This window comes from Ceratotherium simum, chromosome 7, assembly GCF_057802395.1.
Source record: "Ceratotherium simum simum isolate JZ-2026a chromosome 7, ASM5780239v1, whole genome shotgun sequence".
Taxonomy (NCBI): Eukaryota; Metazoa; Chordata; class Mammalia; order Perissodactyla; family Rhinocerotidae; genus Ceratotherium; species Ceratotherium simum.
Window position 1 is genome coordinate 22,819,367 of NC_141906.1, and position 14,988 is coordinate 22,834,354.

Genomic DNA, 14,988 nt, shown 5'->3' on the forward strand with positions numbered 1-14,988 from the left:
AAAACCTCAGCAAGCCCATAGGTGGCTGTATGACAACTTGGGCTTCCCAGTTCATTTAGTGGGTGAAGAATGCTAGAAATATGTTCAGGAAGATTAATCGAGTTTTTTCCCTTTGGCAAACATTTCAAGGGTGAGTTTACTCTGCTACAGGGGAACTTCCTTCTGGGAAGAACTGCAGAAAGGGACCATAAGATAACAGAAGAGTGCAACCTCCCCTTAGGACAGAGCATGGCTCTCTGTTGTCCCAGAGGTAATGAAACCTTTTGAGGAAGGCACTACGTTATACTCTTATTGAGAGGTTCTGGAACAGTGCTTGCACAGAGTAGGTATTTAATGGATATTTGTGGAGACAAAAATCAACTGAACCAAATAAAGCAAGGCAAGGAAAGGATGAGGATAGCGGAGCTATTGTTAATCACAGTGTTCCAAATACTTAAGAAAACTGTCAGAAATCAGTGCCTCCATAGGTAGACTATCTTCCAGCCAGCTTCCTGAGAGCCCCCTTCACATCCTTGTTCCTCAGGCTGTATATGATGGGGTTCAACACGGAAGTCATAACTGAATAGAACACAGAGATGACCTTATCCTTTTCATTCATTGCCTTGGAATTAGGTCTCGTGTAGGCAAATATTCCAGAGCCATAGTAGAGAACCACAACAGTGAGGTGGGAGCCACAGGTAGAGAACAACTTGAGCCTCCCCTCTCCTGACTGCATCTGAATCACAGTGGAGACAATATGCCAGTAGGAGACAAGGATGAGAGAGACAGGTGCTAAGAGGATAATCACGCCCATTGAAAAGAGAGCCATCTCAGCATTGTAGGTGTCTGCTGAAGCCAGCTTCAGGAGTGCAGGAGGTTCACAAAAATAATGATTAATTACATTCTGTCCCTGGTAGGGGAGACACAGTGTAAATGCACTGTCCACTGAACATGCAAACGCCCCGCTGATCCGGGACATTACGGCCAACTGGACACAAACCCTCCGGGTCATGATGGTGGAGTAGTGCAGGGGCTTGCAGACAGCCACATAGCGGTCATAGGACATCACCGCCAGCAGTGCACACTCTGTACACCCTGCCAGGAGGAAGACAACTATCTGTAGTGAGCATCCAGCAAAGGAAATGGTTTTCTTTTTTACAAGGAAGTGGGCCAACATCTGAGGAACGATGCTTGTAGAGAAACAGAGGTCAGCAAATGACAAGTTTTTGAGAAAAAAGTACATGGGAGTGTGAAATCGAGAATCAGTCTGGATAAGCATAATCATGAGCAGGTTTCCAAATATAGAGAGAAGGTAAGTGATCAGGAAAAGACAGAAGAGCAAGACCTGGGTCTTTGGATCCTGTGAAAGTCCCAGCAAGATAAATTCAGCCACAGAAGTTTGGTTTCCTTCTCCCATTGATGTTTATTCCTGTTTACCTGTCGTCAGAAAACAGATGCATTCTGAGTGTTTGAGTTCACAAGCTTTATAAACAAGTACAATGTTAAGGAGTTCACCTAGCTGGATAGTGGCTTTCAGCTGCTTCCTGCTAAGTGCTAGTTAGCATTAGGAGGCATACTGTTGTTTCCATCAATTTACATAGTGTTTAAGACATATTTCCTTGCTTGATCCACTTGGTAGGCTGAGGGTCACAGTTGATATGGTTTCTCAGATAATCTTGATGTAAATATATTTACATATGCTAAATTACTATGAAGATATATTAGGGGAGTTGTCTTTGGTTCCATTTCATTTTTTTCTTCTCAAGAAATATTTTGTGTTTATCTGGATTAGCAGTCTGAGAATGAAGTGAACTTGTTCAATCAATAAAAACCACTTTTGCTTCTGTATTTCAAAATCAAAACACAGGGGTCAATGACACATTTCTCCATGATAGAGTAGGAGGTTCAAATATGGTTTTGAGAATCAAACAGATGAATTATAGTTATTGGTTCTTGTTTTTGTCTATAGTGTTTTTCAAAAGATGCTTCTTCTTCTTCTTTTTTTTTTTTTTTGGTGAGGAAGATTGGCCCTGAGCTAACATCTATGCCAGTCTTCCTCTATTTTGTATGTGGGACACTGCCACAGCATGGCTTGATGAGCGGTGTAGGTTTACACTCGGGATCCAAACCCATGAACGCCAGGCCACTGAAGCAGAGTGTGCAAACTTAACCACTATTCCACTAGGCCAGCCCCAAAAGACGCTTCTTAAGTAGCAATCCAAACAAAGTGAAGGAAGAAAAGAGAAATTTATGTCCATGGACCATAATCCTGGGCCTTGTGAAAAATTTTTCACATGACAAAGAGGAAAAGTACCATGAGCAAATGTGACATTCAGAAATGTAACATAATGAGACTTTAGTGCCAGGATCTTGTTCAAGTGAAAGAAGCCAGGACCAAGCAGGAGCTTGAACTTCTGAATTGAATATTAGCAGATTTTACAGCCTGTGACACACAATCTCAGCTCACCTCTGACCTCAGCTTCAGCTGTGGTGGACAGTTGTGATTCGCCTGGCACCACTGACGTTTTGTCTTTCAGCATTCTCCCCAGGGCATTGGAAGTACGGGCAAGTTAATGCCCCAGAGGCAACCTTTAGCCAATGGGCAATGGGAGTTGATGAATAAATGCACCAGACATTTCTGGGAGCTTCTTAGAAGCTGAGCTCTATGGAGTTAAGCCCCCATTGTCTGTGCCATGTTTATTACTATTATTGTTATGATTATTTCCTCTAAGGAGCTTTTTTGGAATATATTTTTTTCCTAATCACCGTCCCTCAAGAAATTTTAATAGCAGATATTTACTGTAGATGTATTTATGTACTGCAGCCCTTTGGAGGGCCACAAACCATTGCAACATCTAAGACTTCTTTCTCCTTCCAAGAACCTCTAAGGTTTCTTTCTCCTTCCAAGAACCTTGGGGTCCATATTGCCCCCACTGAGAATGCATGGTCTAGAGTAACAACTTCAATTATCCACACTTTATTAGTGTTTAGTTTTTTTCTGTCTCATCCTTACTGCTTCCTTACACCACTTCCTGGAATCACTTTTCAAATAAACAACCTGCATACAAGCTCTTTTCTTAGGCCCTGTTTTCAGGGACCTCAACTAAGAGAGATAGTGTGGGACCTGAGATGGAGGCTTGATGAAGGCAATATGGATAGGTTGCCTTCTTCAGCTCAGGAGTCCCAGCTGTTTCTGATGATAACAAATAACACTTATTAAGTGCTTACTATGTGTCTGGCACTGTTCTAAGTACTCTATGTGTATTTAGCTTATTTAATCTTCACAACAAGCCTATGAGGAAGTGTATTTTCAAATCTCTATTTTACAGTTGAAGAAATTAAGGGGTAGAGATTTTAAGTAACTTGCTAGTCACACAGATGTCAATGGTCAGAGCTGGAATTCAAAGCCCCAGTGTATTGTTCTAACATATGAGCTTTTAAATCTTCAATCTGATTTCAGTCTCAATTCCAGCCACCGTAGCTAGTACTGAAAAATCCAATCATGTAGGTGGACTTGGCATGGAGAAAACCAAGCAATACTCAAGAGACAGAGGAAGTTATCCTCAATCCCAAACATGTTCATAAATGGCTTAGCTCCTAAAATTGGCTGAGGTTAAGGTTCTTAGATGTTGTCGTTGAAAATAACCTGGAAAGAACTAACCCTTGTAGAAAGGGCCCCAAACAATTTTTTTAAGTTTAGGGATGAGTTTTCATAACAAAAAAGAGGATTCAAGATCCAGGTAGAATCAAATTTAAGGAGGATCATCAGGGCATATGCCAGGTCTGCTAGCAGGGCCAACATGGAGCAGAGTCAGTTTGAGTCTGGTGCCATTGGTGACTATAGGGTTGTCATGAATTTACCTTTAACACTCAGATTATTGCATTAGATTTGCAGTGTAGGATATTTGGTGAGAGATACAGGAGCCTAACTATTGTGTCTAGGACCTTCTATGCGGGGTAAAAGAACATACTACTACTACTACTAATAGCTAATAGTGATAATAACAGCAACAATTTAAAAACTTACCTTACATGGCACTCAATATGTTCCGGGCACCTTTAAGTATTTATTATTTATTAACTTATTTAATTCTCAGAAGAGTCTCAAGAGGTAGACACTACTAATATCCTCAATTTTTAGATATGAATTCTGAGGCCCAGTGAGTATTTAAAAAAAATAAATAACTTTCAGGATCATGAAGCTAGTAAATTCCTGAATCCAGATTCAGTCCCAGGTAGTCTGGCTCCCAAGCTCAGACATATTGTCCCACTGAATAGGAGTGCAGATTCTATTTTTAGAAACACACTCTGGAACTGGGCTCAGTCTGAATCCACAGGAGGAGCAATAAGTGGAATGGACCACAAAATTAGGATTTGGGAAAATGTAAGGCAGAGTCTTGTGGTACCCAAAGAAAAGAGACAGACAAGCTATCTTTCCATAGTTTGGATTCCAGTGGAGCAGAGGCTAAGAGGCATCAGTGAAAATACCTGCAACATCTTAATATTCCTCCTGGTTTGTTTTCTGCCTTCTCCTTCTTTACTGATATACTATTCCTTAGGGATGTCATTTTGCCTCAATTACCACCTATATCTAGACTGTCTCAAAAGTTATCTGACATCTGACCCCTATTCTTAACTTGAAACCTACATTTTCAATTTTTTTGCTAAAAATTTACAATCAAATATTTTGTTTCTGCCTCAAAATCAACATGTTTGGAATTTAATTTTCCTCTTAATTTTACTCCAAAAATGATTTTTGACTTCCGCTTTCCTGCAAATACTACTGCCATTTTCCCTCAACACAGTGACTAAACACATAAAATCAACTTTGACTTCATCTTCCTTGTTTTCTCAAGTTGATCAATCATCAAGTTCATCTTTTGACTCATCTTTTAAATCTCTGACCTTTCTTTTCATTGCCACTGTCATTGTTGTTAGTCTAGTACTTCATTCAATTCTGCTTGTATTATTTCAATACCTTTCTAACTTATTTCTACACCCTAGAGTCTAATATATCTTCTACTCTGCTAACCGATAAATCTTCCAAAGGAAATGGTTTCCTCCATCCAGCTGAATAAACTTCAAATTCCCTAGTTGAGTATTTAAAGCCTACCTAAGGCTTATCTCAATCTCCTTCTTATTTCTGCCTTACAGGTTTCGTTGTTTCAGTAAAATCAGATTTACTCACCTCTCCAGACACATCCCTACAAACCTGAAGTAATCCACCCTTTCCTTTCAGGGCAACAGTTGTCTTAGCTAAAATACGAGTATTCCCCTGTGTTCTAAACTCCACATATTTCTTCTCTGGCTATTTCTCCAACAATTATAACCTCTTTTCTTCCTTTACCTTCCCATCTCCTGTGCTATTGGCTTTTCCTTCTAACAAAGGAAAAAATATATTTATCATCTTATCTTTGACTTTAAGCTTCTCAAAATAATGTGTTTTTTGTCTCTCCAATGAATCTATTTTTGCACATTCAAAGCGACCTTTCAATGGCCAAATATATTAAATATGCTCTTGGTTGTCTTGCTTGATCTCAGTCATAATTAAAACTATAGATACTCTTGAAGCTGTATTCTCCCTTGCCTTCTCTTACTCCTTTTTGCCTCTGATGACATCTCTTTTTCTTTTCCTTTATCATCTTTTTCACTCTGCCCATCATTTAATATTGGCATTTTCCTCTTTTCTTCACTTTCTGAGCCTACACGCTCTCTCTAAATGACCTCGTCTACTCCTCCAGCTTCAGCTATCATTTAATTGTTGATGACTTCTAAATCTCTGTAAGCAATTGAGGCTTTTATTTTTTCAAAGTTCTGATTCACATATCAAACTTCCTAATGGACCTCATTGACAATACCCTTACATATATAATAGATATTATAATAATAATGATGATGATATTGATAGTGATAACAAACGTTTTGCAGACAGACAGCTTGGTTTGAGTCTGAGCACTATAAGTTAGTAAATAGATCATCTTGAATAAGAAATTACATAAGCTTCAGTTTCTACATCTGTAAAATGAGGATATTAGTGTCTAATTTTTCCATATGCTACAAGGATTAAATCAAATAATTTATATAAACACAGTCATTATTTGGTACATAATAAGTTTTCATTACCTATAATAATAATACATATGTTACTTAATGCATGCATCTAAAACAGTCACTTTACATGCATTTTCTCATTTAACTTCCAATTTAAGACAACCAAAATTGAAACTATTATACTCCTTCTCTGTTTTTATATCTAATTTATTTTCTACATAAATGTTCCTTTTTTTTCCCTAATATTGACATAATTACTAAGACAGTCTCTCAGACTGAAAATGGCAGCCATTTTCTCTTCCTGCCTTCCATTTCCATCTACTGGACAGTTTAAATAGCCACTGGATTTTATCTCAAACCTCTCTCCTCTTTATTCTCAGTATTATCAACCTATTTTCTGACCCCATAGTTTCTACTTGTTATACCTCTATGATCTCTCTGTCTCCTATATTGTTCTTTCAAATAACAGAACAATCTTTAGAAAATAATTGTATCATTTTCAATTTCCCATTAAACCAATTCAATAACTCTCCATTGTTTGTAGACTTAAATCCAAATGCATGATCAGGTCCTAAAGCATCTCTGCAAGGCCATCTCTTCCCACTTCCTGACTCTTAACTCATGCCCCTGCCCTACCTACAGGTACACGAACCCATGCTTTTGCCTATGCCATTTCCTCTACAGAAGTAGACTTATTGCTCTATCAGTTGGATAAACTCCTAGTCATCCTCCAATACTCTCCTCTAATGTCACTTCTTCACCCAAGCTTTCACGGACTCCATTAAGCTGAGTTGTTATCTTCCATCTCTCAACTTCTCTAGGTGTTATACCTACTACTATTAATACATCTTTTCTATGATATAATATATATTTACTTCCAAGTCATTTTGTTTTTTATGTTTTATAAATTCTTTGAAGATAAAGACTGCCAGTAATCTTATCCCTGTCACTTGACACAGATAAATTTTTCAATAAATATCTGTTGAACAAATCAATAAATGTATATCCCATGCACATATTATCACACATACAAATTCATACATATTTTCACTCATATACCCGAACACAAACACTTATACAACCAGGAATCACAAAGTGTAAATTAAGTACAAAAGACACAATATCTATTAGCATTGGTACACACAGAAATGACCAGAAGGAAAAATGAGGCTTGATCACCTGGCCTTGGGAGTAGGGTCAGTTGCAAAAACAATGGCTTTTTTTCTTCCTACCTTGTGCTCAAGAAGAAACAAACATTACAAATTGAACAAACTTTATCTTCCGTATGAGTGGTGACGGCGATGATAGAGCAAGGTATTGGGTCTTACAGTAACAAAACTCCTCAAATAGCTGTTGTATTCATCTCACTTTCTAGACCTAGGATTTTCAAAATCAAAAGACCAGGTTTCTCTGGAGCCTTCTGCCTGTGGTAATGGGGAAAGAACAAGGGGATGGGAACACAGAGTCAGCAAAGGACAGCAGGGTATCTGGCAGGGTCCAGCTGTCAGAAGATGAGGTCAATGTGGGAGGTTATTACCCTAGAGATTTTAGGGTAAAAGCTTAATTTTCTTTTCTTTGTGGAATCTGATTTCTGCAGGCACCTTAGAGCCAGATTTCCATACTGACTTCCACGCAAGGAGAATTAAAGATAAGCCCTCCCTCAAAAACAAAAGGAAGGATGGTGCTGAAGGGGAAAGGCTAATTCTTTACAAACCCTGCAGAAGCTCCTGAAGAGACACAGCCCCCTTGATCCATTCTCTATTCTCACCTGCTGGGCTCAGCTGAGATAAGTACAGAGCAGCGGAGTCACTGGTGAGGGGGTCAAGGGCTGAGTACAGGATGGTGAAATCTGCTGCCTGAAGATCCAAATCTCACGTGGCAGTTCCCATTGGATTTTTATTCCTAGACAGTCAGAATATTTCTGAACATTAAATCTATGCCAACCACTTGTCTCAAAGATACAAACCTAAATTCTCCAAGGGCCTGAACAGTGGATTTTCCCAAGAGGAAGGTATTAAGAATGAGGTCCTGAGAGCTGAGGTAAACAGTGCATTCTCCTGAGTATGACTTTGTAAGATACTCTGAAGCCTTTTATATTATGCTTGTAAACACAGATTGGAATCTCTGCGTCTCCCTTGATTTCAAACTCTTAAAGAGACAGAATTTTAAATGGGCATATGGAATTCAACCTATACTTGTTATTCAACCCAGAAAATCTATTCCTATGTAGCTAAGAGAAATGAAAACTTTTGCCAACACAAAAATTTACAATACAATTGTTCTTATCAGCTTTGTTCAAACTAGCTAAAACTTGAAAAAAACCAAATGCTATCAATAGGTGAATATACAAATAAACTGTGGCATATCCTTTGGTGCCTTCATTTAACAGAATAGTACTCAGCAGAAAAAAATGAACTATTGATAAATGCAACATCATGGTTGAATCTTAAAAACATTACGCCAAACCAAAGAACCAGACATAAAAGATTTCATACCATATGAGTTTATTTTTATAAAATTCTAAGGTCAAGAGTTACTTGGGGACTGGTGTAGTAGTTTTATGAATTGGATCAGTAATTACGTGGTGTATAGGAATTGACAGCAAAGGAGCACAAAGGAATTATCAGATGCAAGAGAAATATTATATGTCTTGATTGTGGAGCTAGTTACATAGATGCATATATTTGTGAAAACTATTTTAACTGTATGTTTTAAATAAGTGTATTTTATTATACTTAAATTGTATATCCATAAAATTTATTTTCTAAAAATATAATCTGTATGCCAATTTAAAGATGGGGGAATTCAGAAATATGGTTATGGAAATAGCAACTCAAATGAAATTCATTCAATGAATCATTCATAACAAAGTTATTGAAGCAAAAGTGTGGAAATCAAGAGTGTACAGATTTCCATAATCTGTCCTCAATATGGGGTTTTTTAGAAGTAGAAACCTTTAGCATATTGTAGAACCTTTACAAGTATTTTATAAATGTGATAGTAAGCAGCCTGAAAAATATTTTCACAACACAGAGTCATTGGTAACTGAATTGCAAAGTACCGAAAACAAAAATTCAAATTTGATAACCTTTGCTATGATGCTAGGTGGACGTCACTAGAATGACACAAGCCATTTTTACAAAAAAAAAAATAATTGTAATATTTCTCTTAAAGGAAAAAGTGATTATACTGGCTTTTGCCAATCACCTTCTTAACGTTGAAACATTCTAAGCTGTTCTATTCTTCCCTGTACTCTAGGAAGTTGATCTCTAAGGAATATATCACTGGGTTCCATTGCTCGCTGGCTTCCAGTTGGGTGTAGACAATGGGAAGTACCAGCAGGAAACAAGAGATGAAAAGTAGAAACAGAGGTAAAGTATTTGTTCCTTGCTTGCTTCCTGCTCTGGGCTCTGTTTTCTGATAGTGTCTATATCTCAACTCTTGCAGGAGGTCCCTCCTCCAGACTGCATCTCTCTCTGGAATATAATAGTACATCATTCCTCCTACCCTTCAAGTTCAGAGTAGTAATGGCTTCCTGCTGTTGCATCTCTTTCTCAATATCCATTGGTGGGTCCCTTAATTCTGTCCTTACTTCTACAAGCAATCACTTCATTAAAGTTTCTTGAAGCATCTAAGTTTCTTGCCAGGTTGTTGACTAACACAACAACATTTCAAAACTGAGGGAAAATGAAACTAATCCTCTGAGTAAAGTAATAGTAAAAAGAGATCATTTTTGAAAATGGATGCCTGAAAATGTTTCTGTCCATATGTGATTTTGTGGCTTAAAGCAATGTGTGCTACGTACAAAAATTCTCCCATGTTCATACTAAAAATTTGAAAACATAATGTTCTAAAGTATTTAAAAGTCTCCCAATGAAGAGTGTCATTGGTTTTGCACCATTTTGTTTAAAATGTTTTTAAAAATATATGATACATATGATTTATAGTTATAAAACTAGTTAGAAAGAGAAAGTAACTTACATTAGTGAATATAGAAATTTACCAGCTGTATCTTATCTTTGTATGATTCAGTTGGATTTGAAAAAATGAATACTATCATTTTGAAAACAAAGCATTCATTGCATTTGAATCTATATAGCCTTCTGAGTTATAATATTAAGCTGCAAGTAAGACAAGTATCAAAATAAATTAAATAGTTCAACTTCTGGCTTCCTCTTAGGTGTAGAAATCTAGAGGAAGTGTCCTTTCCACCATGATAACAATAAAAATCTATAAAATTATAACTTCTGTTGAAGCAATCACAAGGTAGAGGTCACAGGACAACCAACAGCCAAAAATTAAATAAAAGTTTGACCTCCAACAAGAACTCAAACAAAAACACTGATTACCTGTGGCAGAGCCTGGGAGGAAGACAGAGCCATCATAATAGTAGGCTCTAGTGGAAAAGGTGGACAATATGCATGAACATATGGAGAATTTCAACAGAGAGGTAGAAACTATATAAAAGATTCTAATGGTGATGTCACCAAAATGGCAGAGTAGGAGACCTCAGCCTCCAAAGATCAACAATTCAGCTATCCACAAAAAAAAAAGAGTCTGGAGTCCACTTAAGAAACTTCAGCAACACGGTGAAACAAAAATCTTGAGAACAACTGCACAAACAAGAAAGGAAGAACAGCTTCATTTTGCATGCCATTTCCCAAGCCAGCATTGCTCAGCACCAAGAGGGAACTCCTCAGCTAGAAAGAATTCTCCTCATTGGGAAAGGGAGAGCCTGGTGAGTGACAAGCTTCCCCAGCTTTTCTGGACAGCCCAGGCCTCTGTGGCTGCACAAGTGGAAGATGTCAGCCTAGACCCCTGCAGTGGACCCCAGCCACCGTGGACACAATCAGAGACAGCAGCTCCAGCTGTGCACTTGCATGTTGCCAGCCTGATGCCTGTCACTGGCTTCCATTGCCATGTGCGCACCTGTAGCATGATCCTACAGCCACTTTCTTATAGTAATGCCTGCATGATATATCTTTTTATTCTAAAATAATTTTACTTTTTTTGTGTGTGTGTGTGAGGAAGATTGGCCCTGGCCTAAGATCCATGCCCATCTTCCTCCACTTTACATGGGACGCCGCCACAGCATGGCTTGACAAGTGGTGCGTCAGTGCGTGCCCAGGGTCCCAACCAGTGAACCCCGGCCGCCACAGCGGAGCACGCACACTTGACCACTTGCGCCACCGGGCTGGCCCCTAATTTTACTTTTAACATAACTATATCTTTATATTTAGAATGGGTTTCATGTGGCCAGTACGTAGTTTAGTATTGCTTTTAATCGATTCTGGCAATCTCTGACGTGTAATTGGTTTGTTTAGATTATTCCTGTTTAATATAGCTCAATATGATTAGATTAAAATCAACATTTTGTTTATTGTTTCATCTGTTCTTCACTAAATTTTCTTCCTTTTCTGCCTCATTTGGACTAATTGAGTAATTTTTATGATTCTGTTTTCTCTCTTATATTGACTTATTATTTATACGTTATTTAAAAAAATTTAATGTTGCTCTGTGACCTACAATATACGTCATTAGTTAACTAGAGTTTAACTTCAAATAATATTATACTACTTCACATTGTATAAGACCTTTACAACAGCAAATTTACAATTATTCTCTCTAATCCTCTATGCTAATTCTTGTCATAATTTTACTTTTCACATGCTATAAATGCACATTACATTGCTATTATCTTGACTTTGTGTATTTAATTATCTTTTAGTAATATAATATTTCTTTTATTAATATCTTATAGTTTGTGGTGTATAGATCTTTCACTTACTTGGTTAAGTTTATTCCTAAGTATTTTATTGGTCTTTTTTTATGCTATTGTGAATGGGATTGTTTTCTTTATGTCTTTTTCAGATAGTTTGCTGTTAGTGTGCAGAAATGCAACTGATTTTTGTATGTTGATTTTGTATCCTTAAACCTTAGTGAATTGTTTATTAGTTTCAACATTTTTTTGGTGGAGTCTTTTGGATTTTCTATATATAATATCATATCATCAACAACAAATATTTTTACTTCTTCCTTTCTGGTTTGGATGTCTTTTATTTCTTTTTATTGCCTAATTGCTCTGGCCAGGACTTCCAGTGCTATGTTGGACAGGAATGGTGAGAGTGGGCACTCTTGTCTTATTCCTGATCTTAGAGGAAAACCTTTTAATCTTTCACCATTGAGTATGATGTTAGCTATGGGTTTGTCATATATGTCCTTTATTATGTTGAGGTATGTTCTTTCTATACCCAATTTGTTGAGAATTTTTATCACCAGAGAAAATGTTGATTTTTGTCAAATGCTTTTTGATCTATCAAATAATTTTTGTCTTTCATTCTACTTACATGGTGTATCAAATTTTTGATTTGCATATGTTGAACCATTCTTGCATCCCAGAGATAAATTTCACTTGATCATTGGTATGATCCTTTTTTTGTGCTGATGAATTCAGTTTGCTAGTATTTTTCTGAGAATTTTTACATGTATATTCATCTAGGATATTGGCCTATAGTTTCTTTTCTTACAGTATCCTTATCTAGGTTTTGCATCAGAGTAATGCTGGCCTTGTAAAATGAGTTTGAGAGTGTTCCCTCCTCTTCAATTTTTGGGAAGAGTTTGAGAAAAACTGGTGTTGATTCTTCTTTAAATGTTTGGTAGAATTCACCTGTGAAGTCATCTGGTCCTGGGCTTTTCTTTGTTGAGAGGTTTTTGATTATTGATTAATCTCCTTAATTGTTATTGGTTTGTTTAGATTTTCTATTTCTTCATCATTAAGACTTGGTAATGATGTTGGTTGTATATTTCTAGGAATTTATCCATTTCTTCTAACTTATCCAATTTATTGGCATATAATTGTCCATAGTAGTCTCATGATTCTTTGTATTTATTTCTGTGATATCAGTTGTAATGTCTCCTTTCTTCTTTGTAATTTTATTTGAGTCACTGCTTTTATTTTGGTAAGTCTAGCTAAATGTTTGTCAATTTTGTTTATCTTTTAAAAAACCGCCTTTAGTTCCGTTGGTATTCTCTATTCTCTCTTTCATTTATTTCTGGTTTGATCTTTGCTATCTCCTTCCTTCTGCTAACTTTGGGCTTAGTTTGTTCTTGTTTTTGTAATTCCCAGAGGTGTAAAGTTAATTTGAGATCTTTTTTCTTATTGTGGCATTTATTGCTATAAACTTCCCTTTTAGCATTTCTTTTGCTGCATTCCATAAGTTTTGGTATGTTGTGTTTCTATTTACATTTGTTTCAAGATATTTTTTGATTTCCCTTTGATCTCATCTTTTACCCCTTGTTCAGGAGTATGTTGTTTAATTTCCACATATTTGTGAATTTTCCAATTTTCCTTCTGTTATTGATTTCTAGTTTCTTACCAATGTGGTCAGAAAAGATACATGGTATAACTTCAATATTTTTAAATTTGCTGACACTTATTTAGTGACATGTGATCTCTCCTGGAGAATGTTCCATGTTGCTTGAGAAGAATGTGTATTCTCCTGCTGTTGAGTGGAATGGTCTGTATATGTCTGTTAGGTCCACTTGGTCTAAAGTATAGTTCAATTCTAATGCCTCCTTATTGATTTTCTGTCTGGATGATCTATCCATTGTTTAAAATGGGGTATAGAAGTCCCCTCCTATTATTGTATTGTTGTCTATTGCTCTCTTCAGATCTGTTAGTATTTGTTTAATATATTTAGGTGTTCCAATGCTGGGTGTGTATATATTTACAATTGTTATATCCTCTTCATGAATTGACAATCTTATCATTATATAATGACCTTCTTTGTATTGTTACAGTTTTTGACTTAACGAAATTTTGTCTGATATAGTATAGCTACTTTGCTCTATTGTTTTCTATTTGTGAGGAATATCTTTTCCCATCCTTTCACTTGAAGCCAGTGGTTCACGCCAGTGGCAGGAGACAGGGCTGGATCAAACAACTGTAGCGGCTCTAGCTGGTGTGCACTTCTAAATCTAGAGAGGCTGTATTAATATCAAAGGTGAATTCAGAACAAGGAATATTATGAAGAATAAAGAGGGGCATTATGTAATGAGAAAGGGGTCAAATCACCTAAAAGCCATAATAATCCTTATGTGTATGCACCTAACAACAGATCTTCAAAGTACATGAAGAAAAATTGATGGAACTGACAAGACAAACAAACAAAAGTTCAACTATAGTGAGAGATGTCACCATTTCTTTCTTAGTAATTTACAAACAATGAGACAGAAAATCAGTAAAGATATAGAGGATCTCAAAAACATTATACATGTCTTGACCTAATTGACTTTTATAGAATATTCCATCCAACAACAGCAGACTATAAATTCTTTTTAACTTTACACAGAACATTCATCAAAAGAGACCATAAAACAAGCCCAAAAAGTTTAAAATAATTAAAATCATGTGATGTATGATTTCTGATTATAATGGAATTAAACTAGAACTCAATATCAGAGAGATATCTGGAAAATCCTCAAATATTTGGAAAGTAAACACCATAATTCTAAATAACCTACAGTTCATAGACAGGAACAAAAAATAAATCAAAAGGGAAATTAAAGGTATTGAACTGAAATAAAAACAAAAACACTATATATGAAATTTTGTGGGATGCTACTAAAGCAGTATTTAGGAGTAAGTTTATATCACCAAATGACTATATTAGAAAAGAGGTAATAAATCAATAATCTAAGCTCACAACTTAAAAAAAAAACTAGAAAAAGAACAAATTAAATTCAAAGTGAATATAAGAAAAGAAATAGTGAAGATCAATTATATACATCTAGCCAGACAGATCAAGAAAAAACAGAGAAGACATGAATTATCAATATCAAGAATGAAAGTGATAATATCACTTTTGATTCTACAGGTATAAAGTCTAATAAAGAAACCTATGAAAAACATTGTGCCAAAAAATTCAACAACTAAGATGATATGGACAAATTCATTGA

General features: G+C 36.3%; 1 protein-coding gene across 1 annotated transcript; it reads right to left on the minus strand.

The window, feature by feature from the left end:
• Positions 1-472: 472 nt before the first annotated feature.
• Positions 473-1,414, minus strand: LOC101402740 (olfactory receptor 2D3-like). Its single transcript, XM_004418379.1, has one exon. The coding sequence runs from the start codon at positions 1,394-1,396 to the stop codon at positions 473-475; it is 924 nt and encodes a 307-aa protein (XP_004418436.1). The 5' UTR covers positions 1,397-1,414.
• Positions 1,415-14,988: the final 13,574 nt, after the last annotated feature.

Excerpts from the sequence above, each read along its gene's own strand:
- LOC101402740 (XM_004418379.1), bottom strand. The coding sequence starts at position 1,396 with ATGGGAGAAGGAAACCAAACTTCTGTGGCTGAATTTATCTTGCTGGGA.